Here is a 25,629-nt window from a genome sequence, read left to right as displayed (position 1 = left end):
GGTTAACGATCAGTTCTATTTTTAATACCACCAAATCACAGCTGCCCCAAAATGCTTAATATTGAAAGTTGAAAACCCTACAACTTCAAGTCAATGCAAGAGTCAGATGATCAAGCACTTTCCAGCAGAATTTTGATGCCTACTTTCAACACTGTATAATAAAAGAGCAGGAAATTCCATGGGATACCTTTTCTTTGCAACCGGAGCCAGAATCTAGCACTGTTGGAGCACACCAAGCAGCTCAGGCTGTAGCCTTTGGGATCAGTTACTTGATAGAAGTGAAACAAATCATTTAAACATCGAATTACAATCAAATGCACAGAACACTCAGCTTTATTAAAGTCTTTATTCCATATCCAAAAGGCTTCTTGAAAGCCGATACATGCTCTTCAGTTTCACCTGCAAGATTAAGAAGAAATAACAGTCAATTAAAAGGACTTTTAGTCATTAATGCTTCACTGCATGCAAGTTACCTCATTAGACTTTTATCCCTTGAAATCCACTCACTTCTTGGGTACTGTGGCAGTACAGGACTCAGAGGATGGTGGCCCAAGACATTATTAGAATATTTGGAGTGAGAAAGTACTTCTCTTCCTCGCTGGTAGCCAGTTCCAGTCTGGACAAGATGGGACGAAGGCAATGAAGGTACCTGAGGGGGCAGCGCAACCATACCTAGTGGCACCTCATAAGTAGACCAGGCATTGAAGTCAGGGAAGGGACGTGGTGGCATCCAGTTCCATGGGTGGTTAAGGAAAGAAGAACTTACTACAGGATAATTTTGATAAGGAACACCACCAAGGAATGAATAACCATTAGACCATGTTGGGCGAACCTCTCCAATGGGGCCAACAGGAGCAAAGGACCAGCCTCCTGGAGAGCTTCTAGGGCCAACCCATCCTCCACTGGAGCTCCCAGGGCCAAAGGACCAGCCTCCTGGGCCAACTGCTACCCCAGTGGAGCTCCCAGGAATAAAAGACCAATGTCGTGCAGAGGTGCTAATCCCTCCTCCACTGGTGCTTCCAGGGCTAAAGGACCAACTTCCTGCAGAGCTGCCAGGGCCAACCCCTCCGGCAGTGGAGCCAGCAGATCCAGGACCAACACCACCTCCATTGGAGCTGCCAGAGCCAAAGGACCAGCCTCCTGCAGAGCTGCAACAGCTAACTTCCCCTCCAGTAGAACCATTAGGTCCAGAGCCAGAACCAGCCTCTTCTCCAGTAGAACCACTAGGTCCAGGGCCAGAACCAGCCTCTTCTCCAGTAGAACCACTAGGTCCAGGGCCAGAACCAGCCTCTTCTCCAGTAGAACCACTAGGTCCAGGGCCAGAACCAGCCTCTCCGCCAGTAGAGCCATCATGTCCAGGGTTAGTGCCAGCACTTCTAGCACTGGCAGCTACAGCTGGACTAGTTTGCCCTGAATTAAAAGATTTCAACTAAATGTAAGCTTGTAAAACCAAGTTATTTTAAGCTTCTAGGCATTCTGAAGTTGAAGGAATAGCTTACCTTTCATTGTTACAGGGAAACAAGATCCACTGCTGAAAAGCAGGAAACAAATCCAGGAAACCCTGTGAAAAAACAAACAAGTCTCTGTAGATAAACTACTAAATCAGACAGCATTAAATTTCACTACTCACTTCAAAACAAGCTGGAGCCCCATGTCTAACTCAAAAAGCAGCACGATTCATCTACAGCAAGTTGGGATGAAAAACATGGGGGTGCTGCTGCAGGTTTGTGCTTTAACTGGTGTGTGGTTGCTGTTCGCTTTATATTGGTGCAGTTGCAATTACAGTGATTAACCACACCTGGTAAAACCTGCATTTAGCTTGCAACTTGGAAGTGTTTTACCTATCTACTGAACAGTTAGGAGCAAATGAGTGTAACCATCCAAGGGGAACAGGTTGTCAACCTAATCTTATATTGTTTATATACTGCCTGTCAAAGGAGCTTGCAAAGAAAAGCGTCTGGACTTCTTTAAGTTACTTGAAGACGTTTCACCTCTCATCCGAGAAGCTTCTTCAGTTCTAAGGTCAAATGGTGGGGAGTCCCAGATATAAACCTAGTGGGAGTTTCCCCCCACAGAGGGACAAAAGGACCCCCTGATGATCCTCTAATCGCCTGAGCCAAGGTGTGAAACTGGGTGTGGGTCCCAATCAGCCAGAGTTTCGGGTGTGTTCATTGTGAAACCTGGCCCCACCTTATCATGCGAATTCCTGAGGTCAGATGGCCCAGGATGTGAGTGGGCGTTAAGGCGTCTGGGAAGGGATCTCAAAACTGGATTATAGATGGCAGAGAGTTGCCATCTATAATCCAGTTTTGAGATCCCTTCCCAGACGGGGATACTCCCACTAGGTTTATATCTGGGACTCTCCACCATTTGACCTTAGAACTGAAGAAGCTTCTCGGATGAGAGGTGAAACGTCTTCAAGTAACTTAAAGAAGTCCAGACGCTTTTCTTTGCAAGCTCCTTTGACTACGATGACCTGGATGACTGAGAACCTTCACAGACATATATACTGCCTGCTTTTTCTTTCTTTTTTCAAACAGTCAATATGTCAAAATTTTCAGGTTAGTATTGTGGAACTTTGACTTAAAAATGAAATATTAAGCTGAAATATTGGGATAAATTGAAAATCTAAGATAACATAAAATGTATTTTAAAAAAACATTTCTAACTTATACTTTTGTTTTTTCTCAGTGCAGGAAACAAGCCTCCATAGATATGACCTATGATTCTGAACGTACAATTCTTATCTTTTAATGAACACTTACACTTAATTTAGATTATGTTTCAAAAACCAACATTTTAAGTCCTTCCAGGCATTTCAGATGGCTGTGGAGTTGCAAGACTTGCTTTTTGAACAGTTTGTTCAGAGGGTTACACCAACAAAGATGAAGTGACAGTCCAAACACTGGACTGTTGAATTAAAACATGAACACAGAGGTTAATTATGTAAAAAATGAATGATCAATATAGCACTGAGTTTGCATTGAAAATATACCTCATATCGGTATATTTAAATCCTACAGCTATGCTAATGTTGTGCTAAAAATTCATAGGACATTTACGGTTGCACATCTGAAGCCTTACAGCATCAACAAAACCAGCTAATGTTAGCTCGGCTCAAACTTGAGTGTTGTGGTTGCAGATAGCGTTTTGGCAAGGTTCGTCAGCCAGCAAGATAGTTATGGGTTATTCAGGAAATTCATGTTCACCAAATCAGAAAAAATGGTGAACAAAACTAACTCGACTTTCTTCTTACTGTTCAATACACAGTTGTAAGAAACCTGATGTAGGAACATATGATGGGTTTACTCATGCTAGCAATTTTTTTTTGTGTTACTTGGGGAGCGGCTTAGACACAGGAATGTATTTTCAGCTCACTAGCAGTAAAAATTTGGCACCCAGTTATCCTGCTGCATTTATTTACAGGCCATAATACCCATTATTCAGTGAACATTATTGTATTTAGAAGATTTGGTTCACTGTCCGTAGAGTTAGCAGCACACTGCAACATCTAAAACCAAGATGATTGACAGTCAATGCAATTTTTCTTTTGTTTAATGTTTGAAGACATCAGTTCTTGCACAGCTGAGGGTCAGCATCACCTGCAGAAACAAAGAAAAATATATATATACAAGTAACGCGTTACTGCCCATCTCTGTTCAGAACAGACCCTTTGTTTACTGGGTCATTATCAACGAACTTCATGTGAAACCCAGAGACTAGGAAGGAAAGGAGAAAAAGGTGTCCAAGAAGTAAAAAACCAAAAGGGCTGATCTCGACAGGAAGGAGATCAACAGTTTCAAATGAAATGAAAATCACAGCAAAGAATAGGACATCACGTTTTATTCCAACTTGTAATTTTTTAAAGTGCCTCGATAACAAACTTCATGTGGTTAGCATGAAATCTATAAAAATGATCATCAGGTCAAGGTCCAGCATTAGTGTGTGCTCAAACAGGTTAGAGGTTCAAAATCTGTCAGCTGGGCGACGTGAAGAATTTCCTCGCTGGCTCTGGTCGACCTCTGAGGACAAAACAAACAAACCATGACATGAGATAACTGAAACAACAACGCTAATATCTCATATCTTTAACTTGCATTAAAGGGCTGCACTTATACTGGGAAAACTAAAACCCAGAAATTCTCCCAGTCTTAGAACTAAAGTTAATTTTACTAATACGCATCAGCCCCGTGATCTTCCTCAGTATTTGCTCAAGAGTTTGTGGATGTTGCGTTAACGCGGCGTAGTCTTACGCATTGGCCCGGTTCCTGACTCGCCCTCTCACAGATCTTCCTGCTGTAGCTTGGTAGTAACTGTTTAACTCTGGAGATGTCAGCGGCTGGAAGAAACGACCTGAGAGGAAAATATTTATATATATTAAAAAAAAAAAAAAAAAAGGTTCAGTGCTTCCTTCTTTGTATTAAGAGGTCCAGTTATGCTGTGAAAGAAAACAAAGGAGGCTGAGGCAGTCGGACGATTCACGGTGATGGTTAAAGAGGCCTCAGGTTTCCCAAAAAATTAAAAAAGGTGCACACTCACCTTGCCCTTCACTCTGGCCCATCTTACTGGTGGAGGAAGAGGGGGGGATTTGGCCAATGAGGATACGCCTCCAGTAATCTTCAGGGAGGGACAACAGGCGGCAGACCACCTGCAGTGAGAGCAACGAGAGCACTCAAAATGAACTCTGAAGATGCAGAGGATAGAGAAATTAATACTATAAAGATGCTACGCTCAACATTTGAAAGCAGTGTTACCTAGAAACAGTTTTCACATTGCATGTGTGATCCACACAGAAATGTGGTCACAATTGTGAGTTAAGTGTCGTGATATATGGAGATTATTATGCATGTTTTATTTTGCTGGTTTATTGGTGTAATTTAAATCCTGTTCCCTGTTGCCAGGAGAGTGTATGACACTTTGGACAGTAGGGGGCAGCAGCGTGCTTTGGGAACTGAGTCGGGTGCATAGCTGCCGCAAGTTTTCCATTCTGGCAAGACTGACCAGGCGAACGGCAGCGTGCCTCCTGTGTTCACTTTCTCTCCTGTTTTACAGGTCAGTAATGTGGTCAAAAACATAAAGAAATACACAGCTGGACACTGTGATACTTAAACTTTAATAACATAAGACGGGTCTGTGATATGTGATGTATTACACTGTCGCTATGTGAGCTACTTTAGCTCTGTAGGATGTTATAGCTAGGCTGTATGCCTGGGTAACGCTAGCAAGCTGTTGCAACTGCGTATAATACTCCATATAATAATAAGAAGCACCAACCCAGTTGGGTTTACAGTTCCTGATAAACTTGTAGCTTTGTGTTCATGACTAATGTTTTGTATAACGTGTGTGTAAAGTGTTCTGAGCCCGCCTGAAGTCATGTGTAAACTTGCTGTTTCAGTGTTAGAATCTAACTGGTCTGAAAAAGACATGAAGCGAGAGAGCTAATAAGAGTACGGCCAACAAAAATGCTGGCAAGGAAAGTAGTGCAGTAATGTTGAAAGCAGAGTTTCCTTTCTATGATAAGACACTACCATGATGATGTGAATTATTTTGTTTATCTCATTTATGGGAAAAGAGGTGTAGTTGTCATTTGTTTCATTCATTTAAACCCTTTGTTGTTTTATGCCAGTAGTTTGGACTAATATTGAAATGTACCGGTGGAAAACAAGCCATGTGAGGGAATGAGCAGTTATTGTGAAATTGAGTTAACAAAAGAGTGGAGCAGATATGCTTGTGTTGTATGAATAAATTCTGGCAAGACTGACCAGGCGAACGGCAGCGTGTCGCCTGTGTTCACTTTCTCTCCTGTTTTACAGGATCGTAATCTGGCTACGCGCCCATCATAGTGGGGCCTGTAACACATGCACAAACTTTGATACGAAAGCTTCTATAATACAAGGCAGAATGGACAACATCACTGCTGGACTGAACGGATCACAGATGGATGCAGAGCTGGGTCAGAGCACGTAGTGAAGGTGTTCAGGAGTGGGCAGGTCGCTAACTGTGCAGACTGTAAAATCCGGAGCAGAGCCGCCGACTGAGACTGTGTCAGGCCTGAAGAGCCGGGGGGGGGGGGGGCGCGCAACAGGGTTAGGGTTACTGAAATTTTTTCTTACTTTGTAGCAGCTATAAGGTCAGATATCAAATGCTAGCAGTGACCGGTTCAGTCTGTTTGTACTTTATTGTGACTGAAACCAACCATTATCCAAAATTCAACTCAATTATCCCCCCCCCCCTTCCGGTCTGGATATTTAGAGAGGCTGACCTTCAGCTGAGTGTTGGTGTCTCTCAAGATGGTGCTGGGTGATGGCTCAGGCATCCCGTGACCCACAATGGTTGGGCCGAACACCCGGGACAAGTTATTCTGGTCCATCTGGCACTGAGGACTCCTCATCACCCTCAAACATTAAGAGCAGTTAAAAAAAAAAAAAAAAAGAAAGAAGAAAGAAATATATATACACATATATACATACACACACACACACACACACACAGATACATACGTATATACATATACACACACACACACACACGTATATACACACACACACACACACAGATACATACGTATATACATATACACACACACGTATATACACACACACACACACACACACACACACACACAGATACATACGTATATACATACACACACACACGTATATACACACACACACACACGTATATACACACACACACACACACACACACACAGATACATACGTATATACATATACACACACACACGTATATACACACACACACACACACACACACACACACATATATAAATATAATTTACTTTGGTGATTTATTTATATTACATTAGGTCACAACAGCTGCCTTGAGGTGACCACCATCTGAAAAAGGACCCAGAAAGCACCAAAGCTCAAAAAGGGTCACGAAAAAGAAAAAGCCTTAAAATCCCAAAGTGCTCATCTGCAGCTCTTCAGGTGTACTTGAATTCTGTGTGGAGACTTCGTGGAAGGACTTACTTGTGTAAATGAATCATGAGGAAGGCAAGGGTGTCCCTGTTGGCCTTTGGCAGCTCTGCTATGGCCTGATACATGGTAGCTGAGCAGTTGTCTTCATCAGTCAGCTCTGAAAAAACGTGACATTTGGCGCTGGTCTCAGCTCTGGAATTTAAAGGTCTGAACATACCTGAAGCCTCCATAAAGGTCCTGTGCAGTCTGAAGGTGATCATAGGTTCATTCAGCTTCCTCAGGAAGTCTTTCAGCAGTCCGCAGACCACATGGACATCTTGGACTTTACTGAGCATCAGAGCAGATTTCCCCTGAAGGAAGCAGTCTCTGAGCTCCTTTACCAGACGCTCACCTCCAGGAACTCTGTACAGGCCTCTCTGCAGACACAGGTTAGACATACAGGAAGTGCATGCTGGGGACAGGACTCCAGGAAGTTTTCTTTATCCACATCCTTGCATGCACAGCCCTCTACTACAGGAGGATCCAACCCTCATTTATTCCCAGAGTATCAGAACAAACAGCTGTCTTTATTATTGATACATCCATAAACCCAAATGATCAAAACAGTAACGGCTCACCTCCTGCAGGCCCCTCCTCTCGATTTCGGCCACGCAGTCCACAATCAGCTGAGGCACTCTGGGATGAGTCTGAGGAGCAAAGTCCTCCAACGAATCCTGAACAAGGTTACTTTATTTATACCCATAGCTAAATTTGCTTTACGGAAAAAAAAAAAAAAAAAAAGAGTATTTGGCATCCCTTCAAAAACACACATACCTAATAAAAACCTGACTATAACACATATCTAGTACTTTAAACATTTCAAATCGAATACAAAAACAGTTCTTATTTAATTCAGTGACAGCAACAGGGACAAAGCTGTTTTTATAACGCTTTGTCCTGCATCTTGGAAATGAAAACCTCCGTCCTGAGGAAAGAAGCTGAAATTCACCCCGTAGAGGATGGGAACCATTTTTAAGGATTGATCCTCTGTACCTGCTTAGAGTACAGGGAGACTGTGGCTCACCGATCAGACGACTGGACCATCTCACTATCTGATTCAGTGAGTTTTTCTCTGTGACAGAGGTCTGACTAAACCATGCCATCAAACAAAAGGATAAAACAGACTGAGAAGGATATTTTCATGAATGATAAAACAAAGTTAAAATTTTTCGGTCAGTGTCAAATGAGCACGTTTCCTGAGGCAATAAAGGTGCTGGTGACCCTTTTTACAAACTGATTTGCAATTTTGATCAAAGTTCAGTTTTTCATTGATTATGGTTCCAAGATATTTATATGATTGAACTTGCTTGATTTTCTGACCTTTAATTAAAGTGACTCCGTGCCCGTTTTGTTGTTTCTTAAAATCAATAACTACATCTTTAGTTTTAAATATATTCATTGGAGATAAGACTCCTCACACCACTGAACAAAGTCATCAATGACTGGACCGTGGCCAGTTTCACCCTCTTTCAGTAAGCTGACAATAACAGAGTCACCTGCATATTTAATGATGGCCCTGTTTTCATGTCTGCTCTGACACGTGTTTGTATAGAGAATAGGGCTGCCACAAACGATTATTTTGATAGTCGACTAGTCACCGATTATTTTTGCGATTAGTCGACTAATCAGATCATCATCCATTGGACGTAAAACGTACAGCTTATTGCACCAGCAGCGTCTGCTCTTATATAACTATCATTAGCTTACAGCTTTAAGTGTTTCAGGTATGTGCTAACTAAAAATAAAGACAAGATGATAGTTTGTTAAATATTAATGAAATTTGCAGATTGTTTCGGTGAAGTTTAATAAACTCCTTGCTATCTAAAATATAACAGGACACCGGAGTATATTCTCGAGCATCTCACACTTCTGATAATCAGCTGTCTGCTTGACGTTTATTCAGCTGTGTAAAAACTATAACTTTAATCTCAGCCAAACCGATTTACTCAGGAACAAATAAAATACTAAAAAAGAAAGCCAAACAGTAACATTTTTAAGTTATCTGATTGACTTATATATGTTTAACCCGAGTAGCGAAAGACGGCGGTGGGTTTGAAAACGATTTGCCGGGAGTCCGGTGTTCTCACGGCTCTAGTGAGCCTTGCCCCCGGCTCGCTATCGAGCTAGTGGTAACAGACGTGTCCGAAAACGTCGGAGCGCTTTTGAAAATATGTGGCGTCTTGATAAACTGAGCAGATATTTGAGGTTTACACAGTTAAATTCTCGCCTGAAAATATGTTAAACGTTTATTTTGTGACCCAGAAAGAATAATAAGAGTAATATTAAAACTAACTAGCTGCCGCCATTGTTGGAAACTGCGCTATGAATTCTGGGACAGAGCTACTTCTTCTTCTTCGGGGTTTAACGGCAGCTGGCATCCTTGTACATGCAGTGCTGCCATCTTCTGTTTCAGTCTGTTATTACACTCTTAAATCCTACTACTTATTCCTGCGTCTTTTGTGATCTTACAAAGCTTCAAATGACGCGTTGACTATTAAATCAGTCGTTGACAATTTTGATAGTCGACGTAATCGTGACTAGTCGACTAATCGTGGCAGCCCTAATAGAGAATGAATAATAAGAGCGATAAGACGCACCCTTGGGGAGAACCTGTGGAGGAGAACACTGGGTCAGACTGAACCCCATTTATTCTAAGTCTTTGTGACCCATTTGGTAAAATATCTACAATCCAGCCCAACGGATTTTTCCTGATTTCAAAATGATCTAAAAGTCTTGGGGCTGAACAAGAGCCGGCTTTCATTTAGACAGATGTTGTCCAGCTGTTTCACCTCTGTTCCTCACCCCCCAACCTGTCGCAGTAGATAGCCTCCCCTCCCTGAGCCCGGTTCTGATGGAAGTTTTTCCTTCCCACTGTCCCCAAGCGTTTGCTCACAAGGCGTCGTCCGATTGTTTTCTGTATCATTACAATATAAGGAGTCTTGAGGCAACTGTTGTGATTTTGCGCCATGTAAATAAAACTGAATTGTATTTCACCTGAGCAGTTAAAGAGCCATCCCTGAAAATAAAATACCTGTTCAATTTCAAGGTATGATCTACTGGCCTTTCAGAGTTGTGCATTTAATTATCAATTTATGACGAAGTTTTAAACAGGAACCTTTTTTTCTAGAAATGTCCAAACATACAACAGTAATCGAGTGACGAGCAAAACAAACGGAAACTAAACCAGCTCACTAAAGTCGCCCTGTTGTCCATGAACACAACCAACTGAAATGACTGTCGCAGGTTTATTGTGATGCATATTATGTCACAGTGAAGACCCTCCCTCCAGCTCACACCTTAGCTGCCGTTTGAGTTGTACTTCCTGCCATGGCATTGAAGGCTGTGCAGCCATCAGCGAACTTCTGTCGGCACTCCGGATGAGCAACCACACGACAGTTCCTGCACTTCACCACCATCTTACCAAAGCGGATCCTCTTCCCACACGGCGTGCAGGTCTCCGGCCGGATCACCTGGAGGGAAATGACACGTTACTCCATCAGAGGTGATGTCAGAGCAGCTTGAATGTAAACATCAAGGAGGTTGCACCCCATGATGGGAATATCGGCATTACCCTATTGTTGCAATGCTGTTACCAACATGAAAATGCAGCGTGGGCATGAGTGCTGCTGATTGGCTGAGAAAGAGTAAAGTAGCCATGGTAAACCAGCCAACTTAAACTTAGTTAGGTGTGGGGCGATCGTGGCTCAAGAGTTGGGAGTTCGCCTTGTAATCGGAAGGTTGCCGGTTCGAGCCCCGGCTCGGACAGTCTCGGTCGTTGTGTCCTTGGGCAAGACTCTTCACCTACCGCCTACTGGTGATGGCTGGCCAGAAGGGCCGATGGCGCGATATGGCAGCCTCGCTTCCCACGGCAGCTGTGGCTACAACTGTAGCTGCCTCCATCAGTGTGTGAATGGGTGTGTGAATGGGTGGATGACTGGGTGTGTAAAGCACTTTGGGGTCCCTAGGGGGGGACTAGTAAAAGCGCTATACAAATACAGGCCATTTACCATTCACGTACAAACAGATATGGACAGTGAGCACATAAACAACAATAATTCAAAGGAAGCATTTAAGTAAGCAATTTGAATCGCATGATACATCACATGCTTCAACAAAACTAGTTGCCAAGAATGAGGGCGGTGATGCTAGCAGGCGCAGCCCAAACCCCGATGAGGCTAACACGAGCTCGGAGAATAACAAGGTGACACCATCCAGGCTTGATTTCTCTCAAACATCTGTGACACGGACGGAATTAAAACAGCCTGAGAGGCAGGTATGTCATCAAGAACATGCTGCTTTATCTACAGTGGATGGTTGGATGGATGTGGCCAATAAGAATGCTTTATATTTGAATATAAGCAGAGGACATTAAAACAGGACCCTCTAATAAGACTCTACTGTGAGAACAGCACTCATGTGACTTGAGATGGATTGTCAAAGACAGCCATGGATGTTACATTTTGATTCCTTAGTTTTGTTATACAGTGAACCTATTTTTTCAGTATTACACTGAAATCACTTCAACTGTTTACCTTAGTGTGGAAGAAAACACTTGATCGGCCACGATGATCTGACATTGTGACAGTTTGGCTTATTTAATTTGCTCAAAAAGCATAGTTTTATTGTACACTTATTACATAGCCAGGTGCAGCCTGCTGATGTGGAATAAATATAAAAAAGGTTGTTTTTTTATTGTTCTATTATTACAACATGTGGAAATAATTCCACAATAGTTACATGATATCCAATCTGTGTCTATAATATCGTCACAGTGACATTTGAACAGTTTAGATTGTGTTTCCTGTTACTTCCTTCTGGTAAGTTCATTTATTTCAATGTATTCAGTTTTATAATAAACAACTGAACATACTAAAATGTATATAGTCAAGTATATTTAAATTGTTTTACATATCCAAACATTTTGCAAAGTAACGCAAATGTTACTTTTATATTATCATAACCAAGTTACTAACTCAGTTACTTCCACAAAAAAGTAAACTGCCCAACACTCGTCGTACCGTCTTTGACACAAAGGTGTGTTTGGAGGCTTTCTGATCTCTGCCAATGTTCCCGACTTTCTCCTCGACCAGAGCTTCACCTTCAGGACCGGGGACCGAGTCATTGCAGGGAAACCACACCGACGTCTGGCCTGAAGGACAGAGTGCAAAACACTCACGGGTTTTCTCACCTGTTCTGACAGCAACAGATTAAAAGAAACAAACGAAAAAAGAGGCTAAAAGAGAAACTCAGAACACCTCTGACTGATTCTCTGATCGGTCGTCTAAAGCATGATGGGAAATCTTGTCCAAAGCAGTCCAACTGTAGTGAACCTGGATCCTCATTCTTTAAAATCAGAGGTCTTGTCATTAATCTGTCACTGGTCTGGACACATTTGGACATGAAGCTGAAATGAATTAAATATCTATATCCAGCATACAGGCAGCCCCTCAAACGAGCCCCCCAGTAAGTAAAATTACTAAAGTTTGGAGTGAAGAGTATGATTCGGTGCTTCAGGACTGCTTTGGTGCTACAAACTGGGTTGTGTTTAAGACTGCACAGAAACCTTAATATTGCATACTCTGTATATATTATGACTGAATGCTGAAACTACTTGCACTTTAAATTCTGTTTACACCCACATATAAGCTACAAGATCTACAAAGCACTGTTTTACTCATTATTACTTTCTTTTAGTTGTGTGAATCGAATCTGCAAAGTAAGAATTTCATTGCTCTGTGAATGTGACAATAAACATCTTGTATCTTGAATGTAGAGCTGACCTCCTGCTGAGACGGTACACTCCTGGGTGATAGTCTGGGGAGAGTTTTCGGAGGTTTCCTGAGTGATTCCCAGCACCATGTGGACCTGGCCTCCAGTGTCATTAGAAATGATGGAGGCCTTCACAACGGTCTCCACCTCCTGAGTAAGTTCAAAGAATCAGAGCCACAGGAGAGCCTTTAAAAACATGTTTTATGGCGGTTCCTCTGCAGAGGCTACTTTTCACTCGGGGAATCAGGACGACTTTCATAGTTTGAGTCAGTGGAGGCATCAGAAACGTTCAGGTACAGTAGGAACAAAGAGAACTTTAAGCAGTTAATTCTTTGGTTCATTAATGACTTTGTTGTGGTAGATTTATAATAAACATAGAAAATCACCAGCCACTTCATTAGGTACAACTGTTCAACTGATTGGTTAATCAGATCCTTGCATTAACAATCACACAGCAGTGAATCATTACATTCAGAACAGAAAGTGAGTTAAGTGAGTCTGAACTTCAATGGTTGTTGGTCTGCATTTCAGAAACTGCTGATCTGCTGGGATTTTTCCACCAACCATCTCTGAGTTTACAGAGACAGAAGACCACACCTGTCCCGGCAGCTAGCCAATTGTAATTTCTAATGATATCACTGCCATGTTCCTCCCAGCTCTTTGTTAATCTGCCCCATAAAGAATTAAGAAAAGGCCCAGCCTAGTACTAACAAGGCGAGGTCAAGTGAGAACATAACATCTCAGTCGGTTTTCCATTTCTGGTTTTTTGTTCACCTTCTCCACAGTTTTCCTCTCCAGAAGCTCTGCTGACAAGTTCCTGCCTCTGCTTCGTTTCCTGACCGAAGCACCAACAGGCAGACCCATCGAGGAACGCTGTGGAGAACAGCATATCATCAGAAAGTCAGGGGAACAGAGGCTGTACCCTGCACCACCGGCGAAATGTTTCCACGCAAAATCTGATGGATGAACAAACAAGTAAATATAGGACGGCGTGTTACCCTCCTCTCTCTCGCTCGAGACCTCAGCGGTTGGATCACAGTTGTGTCCAAATCCTGAAACACCATGACAAAGAATGTTAAAGTGTTCTTACACTGCAGGCATGGTGCACGTGTCGGGTTAATGTTCGTACCACATCGTCGTCGGTGCGATCGTAGCTGATGTCAGAGTGAGACAGGAAGGACGACTCATCGATCACAGGCAACCTGACAAAAGATTTTTATCATCTTTAGTGAAAAGTCTTCACTCCGTTTCAAACGCAGACTTTACAGAGGACTCCTCTGCTTCTTTAACCTGCATTCTCTCTAATGCCCAGCAGGTGGCAGCTCTGACCTTATTACTGGTCCCTGAGCTCAGTAAACTCTTTCCTGCTTTAAGGTCTGATTGAGATTAGAGATGGCACGATACCACTTTTTTATGTCCGATACCGATATGAATCTGATATAGTGTTTTTTTAATCAATAAAACTGTTTTGTTAATATCTTGCTGCATTTTGTATAAGTTCATACTCAAGTTTAAATAAACAACAACACTAAAGCTATTCTGTTATACCTGTGTGTGAAAAACACACTGCACCCAAAATATTTCATAGTTCAGCAACACTGATCAATCTAATAAACTTAAACCTGCTCCATCCTCCCTATTCTGGTATTTTAAAGAGTACTTAGCAGAAATATTAAGCAACCTAACTAATAGGGTTGCAAACTCCCAGCAAAAAAAAAATAAAAAAAAATAGGGAACCACCCTCCACCTCATGATGCTTAATCGACGTAATCAACTTTAATTTGATGCAGTGTGGGGGGAAAAAAAATGCACAGAAATAAATTATTTTTCAAGAATTAAATAGATTCAACATCTTTCTTCAACAGAATTGCAGACTGCACAGATGCTACTTTCCCAAAGGAAAAAGTACTATAGCTTATAGGGTATATTAGACTTAACAGTTACTATATACAGTAATGGACTTCTATACATTTTACATCAGATTAAAACTTTGGGTGTAAGATTCAGATAATTATTTATTAAAAGCTCGACATTTTAAATGAGAATAAGAAAGAAAAGTATGTCTTTGTGCCCCCCCTGTTCATGCCCTATCGGCCCCCCTGGCTAAACTTTGCTAGATCCGCCCCTGCACAGTTACCAGCCGTCAACTACGTAGAAAAAGATCCTGGTGTAGAAAGTAATCTTAAATAAATTGTAACAACAGCTTATCAAGGTTAATAGTGCTGCTGTTGTTCAGCCGCTGGTTTCCTCTTTCTGGTGCAAAGTGGGCCAAAAACAAAGAAGAGAGACGGACTCGTGACAGAAAAGCCGATCAGCTGATCATTGATCAGTTTCATGATTGAAGTAGCAGCAGGAGAGAGAGAGAGAGAGTCGCTCCATATATCGGTTGTTAAGCTTAACGTGGGAATGCTTTACAAACATTCAGAGATGAACTTACACACTTGCTTTACTTCTCTCTGGGAAAACTTCCTCGGAGATGAAATGCTGGTTTGAGGCTACAAATACACACAGCTGCTCTATCACGTGACCACACTGCTCCGACGTGCTACGGTTATGAGCCGAGTTACCCGTGTGGGAAGTTTTGATATTTAATGGATCGGATTACATTTTTTATTTCTCTCCGATATCCGATCCAGTAATTTAGGTCAGTATCAGACCGATACCGATACGTAATATCGGATCGGTCCATCTCTAATTGAGATTGTTGATATCATGGTCCTGTTAAAGTCAGAGAGGAGCAGGAGGCAGGTTATGGGCGGGGCTACCTGTGATTGCCGTGTGAGCGTACAGGTGCCCTCAGGTGTACCCACAGCATGTTTAATCTAGTTTCAAAAAGGGGTTTTGTTGTTTGTTGTTTATGTTTTTTTTTTTTTTTTTTTAAGTGGGCTTCATGAATCAGGGGGTGATGTAACAGTAGCTGCTTCCATCTTCTTTATACAGTCTGTGGTTTATTCTTAATTTATTCTTGATGTTTTATCATTAGATTCATTTCAACAACGATTTAACTTGTAAACCTGGAAAACACTTTCACCAGTGTCGGACTCTTCAGCAAGGACCGTGATTGGCTGCCACCTCACCGTCTGGTGCTCCTCTGCAGTGTCATGTTCCCCCCTTTGTGCTCAAACGTGGCCAAGAGAGACTTCTGCTCATCGTTCAGACAGGCGCTGGATTTAGTGTCGTGGACGAGGATGTCGCACATTAGCTGCATCTGCCTCTGCTGGAAGCACAGGACAGAGGTCTGTGAGCTCCCCCCACAGGCTGAACAGCTCATTATAAACAGACCTGATGAGGGAGAGAGTGATGAAGGCCTACAAACAAAATAAACCATGGTGCACTCATTTTACTTTGTTTCAGTCTGAAAACAGCGAGGCAGTGTAGATCAATGAGGAGGCTGACGGAGGATAAATATGCTTTGATTCAGGGGCAATTTTAGTCCATTTTTGGGGGTGCTGAATCAGAGCACCCCCAAAAATTTCTTACTTTTTTGACAATATTTGCTGTTTGTGTGACACACTACTAAAAATATAAAACCATACAGTACTTGGTTGAGACGTAATATTTTAACAACAAAAGTATAGATAACCCCCCCCTCCCATAATGGTTTGTTCCAGCTCTCCCCTGCTCTGGCTCTAGCGCCCTTTCTGCCAGAGCGATGGCGGCTGAGACGCAGCGGAGCGGAGGTGTAAGTGCCTGGCTTAAAACAGGACATGTTGGCTGCATTTAACCTTCAGTTACTCTTTATATAGTTGGTAGGAGTCAGACCATGTTTCTTTATAGCTGAAAAACATTACACCAGGTAACCTGCAGTGCTGAAAACGTGTTTTCCGACGATGTTTGCTACCCTACAATCCGTCCTGCTCTGTAGTAAAATCAGCGACATTTCACCGTCGTGTTGCTAACATTGAAATGTATACAGCCTATTTAAAATCTAAAACAAAATTGTCCGTAGCCTACTGTTGTTACCACTCTCCTGTTTGAAATGGATACTAACTAACTGGATGCCCATTAACCTTATCACTCGTGTGTGTGTGTGTGTGTGTGTGTGTGTGTGTGTGTGTGTGTGTGTGTGTGTGTGTGTGTGTGTGTGTGTGTGTGTGTGTGTACAGAGAGACAGCCAGGTTCATAATGGATATAAGGAAGTTTTTTCCAAAAAAAGGAGCCACATTCAGGTAAAAGTGTAAAATCAAATGATCCATCAATCAAGGATAATGTTGGATCAGTGTTTTAGTATTTATATCTTTTATTAGATGTTCGTGTGGTTTGGTTATTTGCTTGTTGGTTGAAAGTACACAGAGAGGACTTTTTGTTAGTGACCTTAATAGTATCTTTTCATATTAATGTAATTTTTTTCATCTAATTGAATACAATCTATTTGTGTATGATTGTCAGTCCAAAGAGGGAGAGAGGAAAGAGGGAAAGTGAGGAGAAAGTACAAGGTCAGGAAGAACCAGGTAAGCAAACAGACAGGGAACAGTGACAGGCGGAAACTGTGAAACTGACAAAGAGAAAAAACCTGATTTTACTCACAATCTGGAAGTTGTGTCCTCCCTATATTAAAGCTGCTAAACAGAATCTGCAAAACAAACTGGGTTGAAACATTTTGACCCTCTTTAACAACCTTCCAATATAACATTATCATTGATCGGGGAGATTAAAATTAATGATATATTTTTATGTGGTTCAGCCACAACTCTACTGAAACCTCAGCCAGTAATAGGTAGGCCAACTTTTGGACCGTCCAGTTGTCTGTATGACTGCCGCAGTACGTACATCACATTTGCACACTATCAGTGCCAAACAGCCCTGGTGGAGTGAGGAGCTGTAAAGAGAAGCAGATGCTCTGTTTATATTCTAAACATGTTTTAAGCTTGTTTCAAAGATTCTGTACAGCAGCTTTAAATGTTTTCCAAAAGCACACAGACACTTATCAGTGTTTCTCACACTTTTTACAGTGTGGACCACCTGATAAAATGTCAAGCTGTCCTAAGGACCACTATGAAAGCATGAAACTCATAAATCTTACAACACAAAATTATTATTAAATTAGTAAAATTAGTATCTGCAGTAAAGATTTTTTCATACATTGTATACATTCTACCACAGGCAAAGTTGCCTAAATTTTTATAGTTTTTATTAATATTTTGTAATAATTTTTTTGTAATAATTTATTCTGCTTTGGGAGTGTTTATGTATCTGTATTATATTATACATACACATTAAAAGTGAATCTCTGTCCAAAAAATGCAGTCAGTTTACTATTTACTCACTATGAGCATCATTCATTATTCTCCCAGTAATTAAGGTTAGGATATGTTTGTTTTTTTTATTCCAATCCATTCTTCTTTTGCAGCATTTAAATAACCTTTATCAGATTTTATGGTTTTGTTACAGACTTTTCAAAAAAGTGTTTTGCTTTTCTTTCACAAATGTGGGATTAAATTGTGTTAAAATGTACAAAACAGTGATGTCATGTTTTGTGACGAGGACCCAGGCACAGAGAGACTTGATGAATTTAAGAATCTTATGATTTAATAAAGAAATTTGCAGACTTGCAAAGAGATGGTAAAATTATGATGACTGATAACGGAGACGAAGACAACAGACGACGAGGACAGGGAGGAACAGGGGTTTAAGTGACAGTCAGAGAGAACTCGGGACAACTGGAGACATTTAGGGATGCAGGGACTGACAGAGACGGGGAAGACGTCTCATTGTGACAAGTAAAGTTTATCTTCCTGGATGGGCAGCTCTCCTGGTGCTCAGCTCTGATCCTAGAATTGCCCCTGCTTTGATTTAAGAAACACCTCTGCTGAAAGAAATCACTGCAAAGAGCTCTGAGGATTCAAACTCGGGTTACTGTGACACATGGATAAATACATGTATCGCTTTTTATTTTTAATATCCCCATTTAATTAAGATTCAGGCATAATCTAATGCACTTACACGGGATTCACTTTCATGGCATTTCACTTGTATTCTTCTGGATTTAGCAGAGAGAAGTGGCTCTGTGTGTAAACTACTGAGAAAAAGCAACCCGGGTCAAGGTCGTTGCTGCTCTGAGTTTCAGTAAAATGCAGCATTATGCGGCAGAAGACGAGATTTTGTGTGTCGGCTGACTGGGCTGTGTGTTTTTCTGTCAGTGCCAAAGAAGCTCTTCGTGTTCTCAGAGCGCATTAACATGGTTTAACTGATCAGAGAAATGACAGTGAACTAGCTCCAAAACAACAACTGATCCAACAGCTGCAGAAACGTCCCTGTGTTTGAAACACGAATCATCAGAAACATGTAAACCTGCCAGCCAGTCGTGATTTCCACCTCTAACCTTGAGGTCTTGCCTCACCAGGTATTGGTAGTCGGCCTCCACCTTGTAGCGTTTCTTCATCTCAACGTCCAGCTGATTGCGAGCGTGTTTCAGCTTCACTTCCAGAGCAGCTTTGGCCACGTCCGACTTCACCAGCAGCTCTTTGTACTTCTTCAGCTCCAGCTCGGCATGCAGCCACTTCTTTCTGACCTCCTCGAAGTTTTTCACCAGCTCGATTGTCTCTGAGAGAGCAGACCGATTAAAAGTGTGTAACTACCAAACCCGTCTTACCTGTCGAATTTTAGTTTGGTGTTTTATATAAAAACAGGTCAGAGGTCAGCAGAGAGCGCCCACATGCAGATTTATCCACGAATGAGGTGAGTTTAGGGGTTATGTCATGTGATCTACTGACAGCTGATTGGTGTCGAGTGTTGTTCTCACCCTGCTCAGTCCGCATGCTGTTTTCCTCCACAGTGATCCTCTGGAGACACAGAGCCAGCAGCTCCTCCACAATTACCCGAGACTCCGCCATCGACGACCGGATGTGCCTCCACCTGTCAGAGAGGGCGGTAGCTGTAACGCAGCAGTAAGAGAGCCTAGAGCTCCCAGAGAAGGGGAGGTCACAGCAAAGTCTTGAACCCTTGCTTATTTTACAGCAAGTCCCACTGACACCTTTCCCAGAAACCCGAGCACAAGAAAACAACATGAAAAGCAGCAAACACTTATGATGGACACGATGGATGGAATCAAACCTCAGATCACCTCCCACACTGACGCTTTGAACTCCATACTTATTTATGATGAAGCAGTGGGCCTGAGCTCGCTCAGTTCAGTGTCACTGATTACCTCTGCTTCAGTATACCACTCGTATACAAAACAAAACATGGGTTGGTGTCGCTGAAGCAGCACGTTGTTGTGTTGGTTTTACAGGTGTGTTGTTGACTTTTGCCATCAACCGCTGGCGTATAACAACAACAACACATCATCAGTGCTGAGCACAGTCAGTGAATCTGACTGAAGCATCTTACCAGAAATCTGATGCTTTGTATTATTTCTGTCAGCTAAAAGAATTTCATGAAATGCGATTAATTTAAAAAAGAAAAAGATATTCTTTACCCATTTATCGATTTTACTCTATTTTTGTAACCAGGTAGCATGAGCCATCCCATCTAAGAAGCAGTGGCGTGTCCAGCGGGGTGGCCTAGGGGGGGCACAGGCCACTTCCCCAACCAGACTGGCCACCCCAGGTGCCACCCCGAAGCTAAAACAATAAAAATCAATGAAATATCAAATGTATGATTATGTTTTCATAGTGAAGCTCAGATATCAGAGTGTAAGTGAATGCAGCATCGGCTTCTGCACTATGAGCATCATGTTAGCAAAGGTAGGAGAGCCAAGCACGAAAGAGGCACTGCAGAAAACAATTTTTCGGCGAAACATAGGTCAACATAGCTGGACTGGCCATCGGGCATACCGGGCAAATTAAGGTGTGGAAAGTTTTAAATAATATAATGGGTAGAGATCTTGCTCCGGTGGTGTCTCACATCTACACGGGTGGAACGTTTATAAGTAAAGCTAAGGACAATTATTTTGTGAATTACTACAGCAATAACATAACAAATTTAAAATCTAATATGAGCAGAGGCGATCCCACCTTATCACAGCGTCTTATACAGGATGTTATCATGAATAATAAGCAAAGCCAATTTAAGTTTGAGGCAGTGAGTGTTGAGATGGTGGAGCGTTTATTGATATCACTTCCTGACGATACATCCTCCGGCTCTGATAACATAGACAGCAAACTGCTCAAAGTTGCAGCCAAGTTTGTGTCCCTTCCTATATGTCACATATGTAACAGATCTTTGGCATGCAGCTTATTTCCATTGCAGTGGAAAGAATCGAAAATAATTCCCATTCCTAAAAACAAGAATGACGTTTTTAATGGTGTCAACAGCAGACCTATTAGTCTGCTCCCCGTTCTAAGTAAAATTATGGAGAGGATTGTCTATGAACAAATCCAACATTACCTAACAGAAAATCAGTTACTCAGTTTCAACATGCTTACAAACCTGGTTATTCCACCAGCTCAGCTCTCATTCACATGACAGATAACTGGTATAAATATCTAGATAATGGGAATTTGGCCGGGGTGGTATTTTTGGATTTTAGTGCTGCATTTGATTTGATAAATCATGATCTTTTGATAGATAAACTACAATGTTATGTATTTTCACCAGCTGCTTTGTGCTGGATGGAAAGTTATTTGTCTGGAAGAAGGCAAAAGGTTTATTTTAATGGTTATTTCTCTGAGGGCTGTGAGATAAACTGTGGTCTACCCCAAGGCAGCTGCTTCTCTATTCAGTCTTCACGAATGATTTGCCGTACGTGCTGGATAAATCTCACCTTGTAATGTATGCTGATGACTCCACCATGTTTTATTCAGCCAGTAGCTACTCTGAATTGACCAGCCTATCACAACTAGATTTGCTGAACGTGTTTGACTGGATAAGTAAAAACAACATGATTTTAAATGTGTCTAAATCCAAATCCATGTTAATAGGAAGTAGAGGACGCTTAGTCAACAGCCCACAGCTAAATCTTTCCATAGCTGGATCGGTATTAGAACAGGTCACCCAGATTAAATTACTTGGTGTTACCATAAACCACCACCTTTCATGGTCTCAGCACATCAACTCTGTTATTAAGAAAATGGGACAGGGCATAGCTATAGCTAGGAAATGCTCCTTTTATATTACTTCTTCTGTCATGAAAGATGTCATTAATGCACCAGTATTATCTCATCTAGAGTACTGCTCCATCATTTGGTCAGCAGCTAATAAAATAGATCTGAACAGACTTCAGTTAGTCCAAAATAGGGCGGCCGGATTAGTGTTAAGGTGTTCATATCATACAGATATTGATAAAATGCACGATAAACTTTCTTGGCTTTCTGTACAAGCTAAATTATACTATGGCTTACTTGTATTTTTAAAGAAAGCAATACTGGTAAACACACCACACTTTTTTTTATGCTCAGTTGCAGCATCCAGATGAAATACATAATCATGCTACACGATTCTCAACTAACCACAATTTAGTAACTCCTCGAGTTAAAAGTAACTTTTTGAAAAACTCTGTTATATTTAAAGCATCTTTTCAGTGGAATAAGTTGCCTTATGCAATTAGAGAATTGGCTTCTATTCATAATTTTAAAAAAATCACCTAAAAGCCTATTTAGGGAGTTTTTAATTTATTTGTAAATATTGTAAGAGGGTAATGTCACTTGTAATGGAAATTGTGTATTTTGTTTGAGTGTTTTTTATAATTTTTAATATTTACATGCTTATATTTTCAGAATTGTAAAACCTTATTGTGGATGTAAGAGCCAAATTATGTGGACATTTTGCATCAAACTCATTGTGTAACATTTTATTCGGTGGTATTTGATGGTTTGGGCCCCAGGAAGACTAGCAACCACTGTTGTGGAAGCTAATGGGGTTCCTTATAAATAAACAAATAAACAAAACTGTGCAGGGGCGGGTCTAGGAAAGTTTTGCCAGGGGGGGCAGGTAGGGCATTAACAGGGAAAGGGGGGCACAAAAAATACCTGTCTTATCCTCATTTAAAATATCTAGCTTTTATTAAGTAATTATCTGAATCTTGCGAACAAAGTTTTTATCTGATGTAAAATGTATAGAAATCATACATATACCAACAAGACTGTACATCACTGTCACAACAGCATTTGTTTTCATTCAAAGGCTTTATGGCTTTAATACCTGGTGGGCCGGTCTCTAGTCAAAATGCCCGGGCCAATTTTTTTGTCCCAGTCCAGACCTGCAGGGTAATACTGGCAGTGTCACCATGCCAGCTGACTGTATTTCATCATCAGCCAGTGTTGTTCTTTATACATCAATATTACCAAAGTTTACCATAAGGCAGCATAGAAAGTATTTACTTGCTTTCAGGTTTTATTCAAATGTTAGTCTTTTCAGTTAATCCCCACTTTTTTCCTGTTTCAAAATCAAACACCAGCTTGTAAGAAGATTATCTTCTTTTTTTTTTTTTTTTTTTTTAAAAATAGGCAGATAAAGTTTTGCATTGGCTAATTTGCCAATTGTATGTTAAAAATGCTGGTATTTTAATACTCAAAAATGTTTTTGCCCAAAACATATGTGCACTATATGTCAGTAAAAATACTATGGAAATATTGCTGTCCTTGAATGCTGAATAAACACTGACAAAGCGCTGATTGCATCTCTTGTACTTTATCAACACAGTATCTAAAAACTTTGCACCGTAGTGGTTAAAATCTCATTCTAATAAGAGTTAAAAGCACATTCGGTTATTAGGTTTACAGGGTTATTGAATTATGGTTAACGGTTGGTAGAATCTTTTTTTTAACATTATCTGCCACCCTTCTCCAAATCTGTGCCCCTACCTGCCCCCCCAAGATTTTCTAGACACACCACTGCTAAGAAGGCTGCTGAGGCTCTGGTGGAAAGATATGTGGAGAAAAAGGAGAGGGTGACATTACTGAGCACGCCTCTCAGAGGATGTCTGGACCTCTGATAATAGGGTTTCTGTTAGCTGCTATTTTGTTGATGCTGACGACCTCATTGGGGTTCTGCGCTTTCCCCCGATAGTCACACAGAAAATATTGCAACTGTTGGGCAGGAGCTGATACAAGAATGAGGAAATTGTGAGATACTTGGTGACACATGCACCCCAAAATATGGTAGCCACTGCCAAAACTTTAAAAAGTTAAGCATGCTTTCTGCAGAGCACCAAGCCCAAACCCGATTTTTAAAAACAAACAAAACAACAACAACAAAAGGGGGGGGGGGGGGGGCGGTATGAAAAAAAACAAACAAACAAAACCCCAAAAACCCCCACAACACTTGGATACTGCTAACATAATGGACAGGTTTTTGACGGGGCTCCCACACAAACGCAAAGCAGGAGCTGAAGCATCGCCAAATGTTTCCAAACCAACTTCATTCTAAGCCAAAGACTAGAAAATATGGTGAAGCATATCTGCCCTTTGGCTTCACCTGCACAAGTGCCGAGGTAGGTCTCTGCGACAGAATTGGTTTTCGCTGGGCTCTTCAAACCACGGACAAACAGGATCCCACATTCTTGATTTTTAGTTCACACACTTGTTGTAATGACTAACTACTCCTGACATTTTGGAGATGTGAGCTCTTTATACAGTAAAGTTACAGCGGGATACAAATAACATCAGGCTGATCCTGCCACAGTTTGTTGCCCCTGTCTAAATCACAGACAAACAGGATCCCACAGCTGTTTATGTTGTTGAACCCATTTTGAACAGAGAGGCATTTTTTAAAAATGTATTGATATCAATGTTGAATATTATTACACAGGAAAAAACAACTACATGTAAAATAATGACACCGTGACGCCTCTGCCTTTGTAAATGGAGGGACAGTAACTGCCTGTAAAACCTGCAGACAGTCAGATTAACAGTATTTTGTCTCCATCTGCCATTCTGCAATTCATCTCATGTAAACAATAACGTGGCCACAGCGTGACGTGAAAAAAGGCACATACCTTTGACGTTGCGTAACGAACTCTGTATTCCTCGTCCACATATAAACGCAAAAAAGGAGTTTTAAAAAATCTCAGTTTTCGGTGATTCGCCGTTTACGTGGACGAAACAGCTGCGTTGTCAAAAACACCCGTGTAGATGCGGACGCAGCGTAAAAGAGTTAGTAGTTTATTTTCTTACTACCTGTAATTTATTGCAGATAACTTGTATTTGTTTAATTTTTTACTAAGTGTGAAATAAACCGCAATGGAGTTTGAAAACAAAATATATGTGTGTGTGTGTGTGTGTGTGTGGTTGGAGGATGTGTTTGACACTTTTTTAAGAGCCGATGCCATCAGAGCACACACTTACTGTGCAGTAACACGGAATTGCTGATTCCAGCTGATTTCAGTCTTCTTCCACTCGAGATTTGCACATTTCATTTTAACCCTAATTATGTATTTTTGTGACAGGTGACGTCACCTTCCTGTCAGACACGTGAAAACAACCCGAGGACGGCCAGGATATTAAAGCAGCAGGTTAGATAACGTTTTAGATGTGCACAGCGCAGAAACGGAGACACTGACCTGAGTGACGCAGAGTTTCACGTCCAGGACACGTGCACAGGCTTCAGTCACATCACCTGAACGTGGCCACAGACGTCACAGCAGCTGTTTCTTATCACTGATCAATAACCCCGCCCTCACCTGTCTAGCTCCGCTAGAAGATTTAAGACGGCACGAAAATTAAATGGATAAAACAAAACAAAACAAAACAAAAACAGAATACATGTTAGAGCGAGTATATTTTGATTTGGCCCAGTCCCGAAGAACGCTAATAATTCTGTTTGCTTAAAGAAAATCTGAACATATTTAAACGATGCCTCTGTGCAGTTAATGAATGGTGAAATAAAAATGTCATATAGGCTTTTACAAGTCAGCAAGTGCAAAAAAATAACCTAAAAACCTGTGGAATTAAATAGTGATATAGAAATAATTCTTAATAATAATTATAATTCACATTCTTTT

At 41.3% G+C, this 25,629-nt stretch overlaps 2 protein-coding genes across 7 annotated transcripts; both read right to left on the bottom strand.

Annotated features, from left to right (window-relative positions):
- Positions 1 to 292: 292 nt before the first annotated feature.
- Positions 293 to 2,233, bottom strand: LOC146381004 (uncharacterized). 2 transcript variants are annotated; one of them, XM_084936970.1, is made up of 4 exons: positions 1,631 to 2,233; positions 1,500 to 1,561; positions 474 to 1,410; positions 293 to 399 (listed from the first exon to the last, which is right to left on the bottom strand). In XM_084936970.1, exons 1-4 carry the CDS (start codon positions 1,651 to 1,653, stop codon positions 396 to 398), a joined length of 1,026 nt encoding a protein of 341 aa, XP_084793096.1. In that variant the 5' UTR covers positions 1,654 to 2,233; the 3' UTR covers positions 293 to 395. The 2 variants fall into 2 exon arrangements, with proteins under 2 accessions (XP_084793096.1, XP_084793097.1); XM_084936971.1 differs by having other exon boundaries at positions 1,500 to 1,583; positions 1,631 to 2,232.
- Positions 2,234 to 2,612: 379 nt separating this feature from the next.
- LOC146381003 (rac GTPase-activating protein 1) lies at positions 2,613 to 25,291 on the bottom strand. 5 transcript variants are annotated; one of them, XM_084936967.1, is made up of 17 exons: positions 24,974 to 25,182; positions 19,492 to 19,604; positions 19,090 to 19,292; positions 15,827 to 15,966; positions 13,879 to 13,951; positions 13,748 to 13,801; positions 13,524 to 13,622; positions 12,761 to 12,899; positions 11,999 to 12,168; positions 10,277 to 10,450; positions 7,559 to 7,654; positions 7,159 to 7,357; positions 6,993 to 7,098; positions 6,263 to 6,395; positions 4,540 to 4,648; positions 4,254 to 4,353; positions 2,613 to 4,022 (listed from the first exon to the last, which is right to left on the bottom strand). In XM_084936967.1, the coding sequence occupies exons 1-17, from the start codon at positions 25,042 to 25,044 to the stop codon at positions 3,977 to 3,979; spliced, it is 2,025 nt and encodes a 674-aa protein (XP_084793093.1). In that variant the 5' UTR covers positions 25,045 to 25,182; the 3' UTR covers positions 2,613 to 3,976. The 5 variants fall into 5 exon arrangements, with proteins under 5 accessions (XP_084793093.1, XP_084793095.1, XP_084793094.1 ...); XM_084936969.1 differs by having other exon boundaries at positions 11,999 to 12,129; XM_084936968.1 differs by lacking the exon at positions 24,974 to 25,182 and adding an exon at positions 25,189 to 25,291 and having other exon boundaries at positions 6,993 to 7,357.
- Positions 25,292 to 25,629: the final 338 nt, after the last annotated feature.

Source organism: Perissodus microlepis, chromosome 8 (genome assembly GCF_051167445.1).
Source record: "Perissodus microlepis isolate ML-2025 ecotype Zambia chromosome 8, ASM5116744v1, whole genome shotgun sequence".
In the NCBI taxonomy this organism is placed as follows: domain Eukaryota; kingdom Metazoa; phylum Chordata; class Actinopteri; order Cichliformes; family Cichlidae; genus Perissodus; species Perissodus microlepis.
Note: the sequence above shows the minus strand (reverse complement) of the source record. Positions and strands in the feature narration are given on the sequence as shown.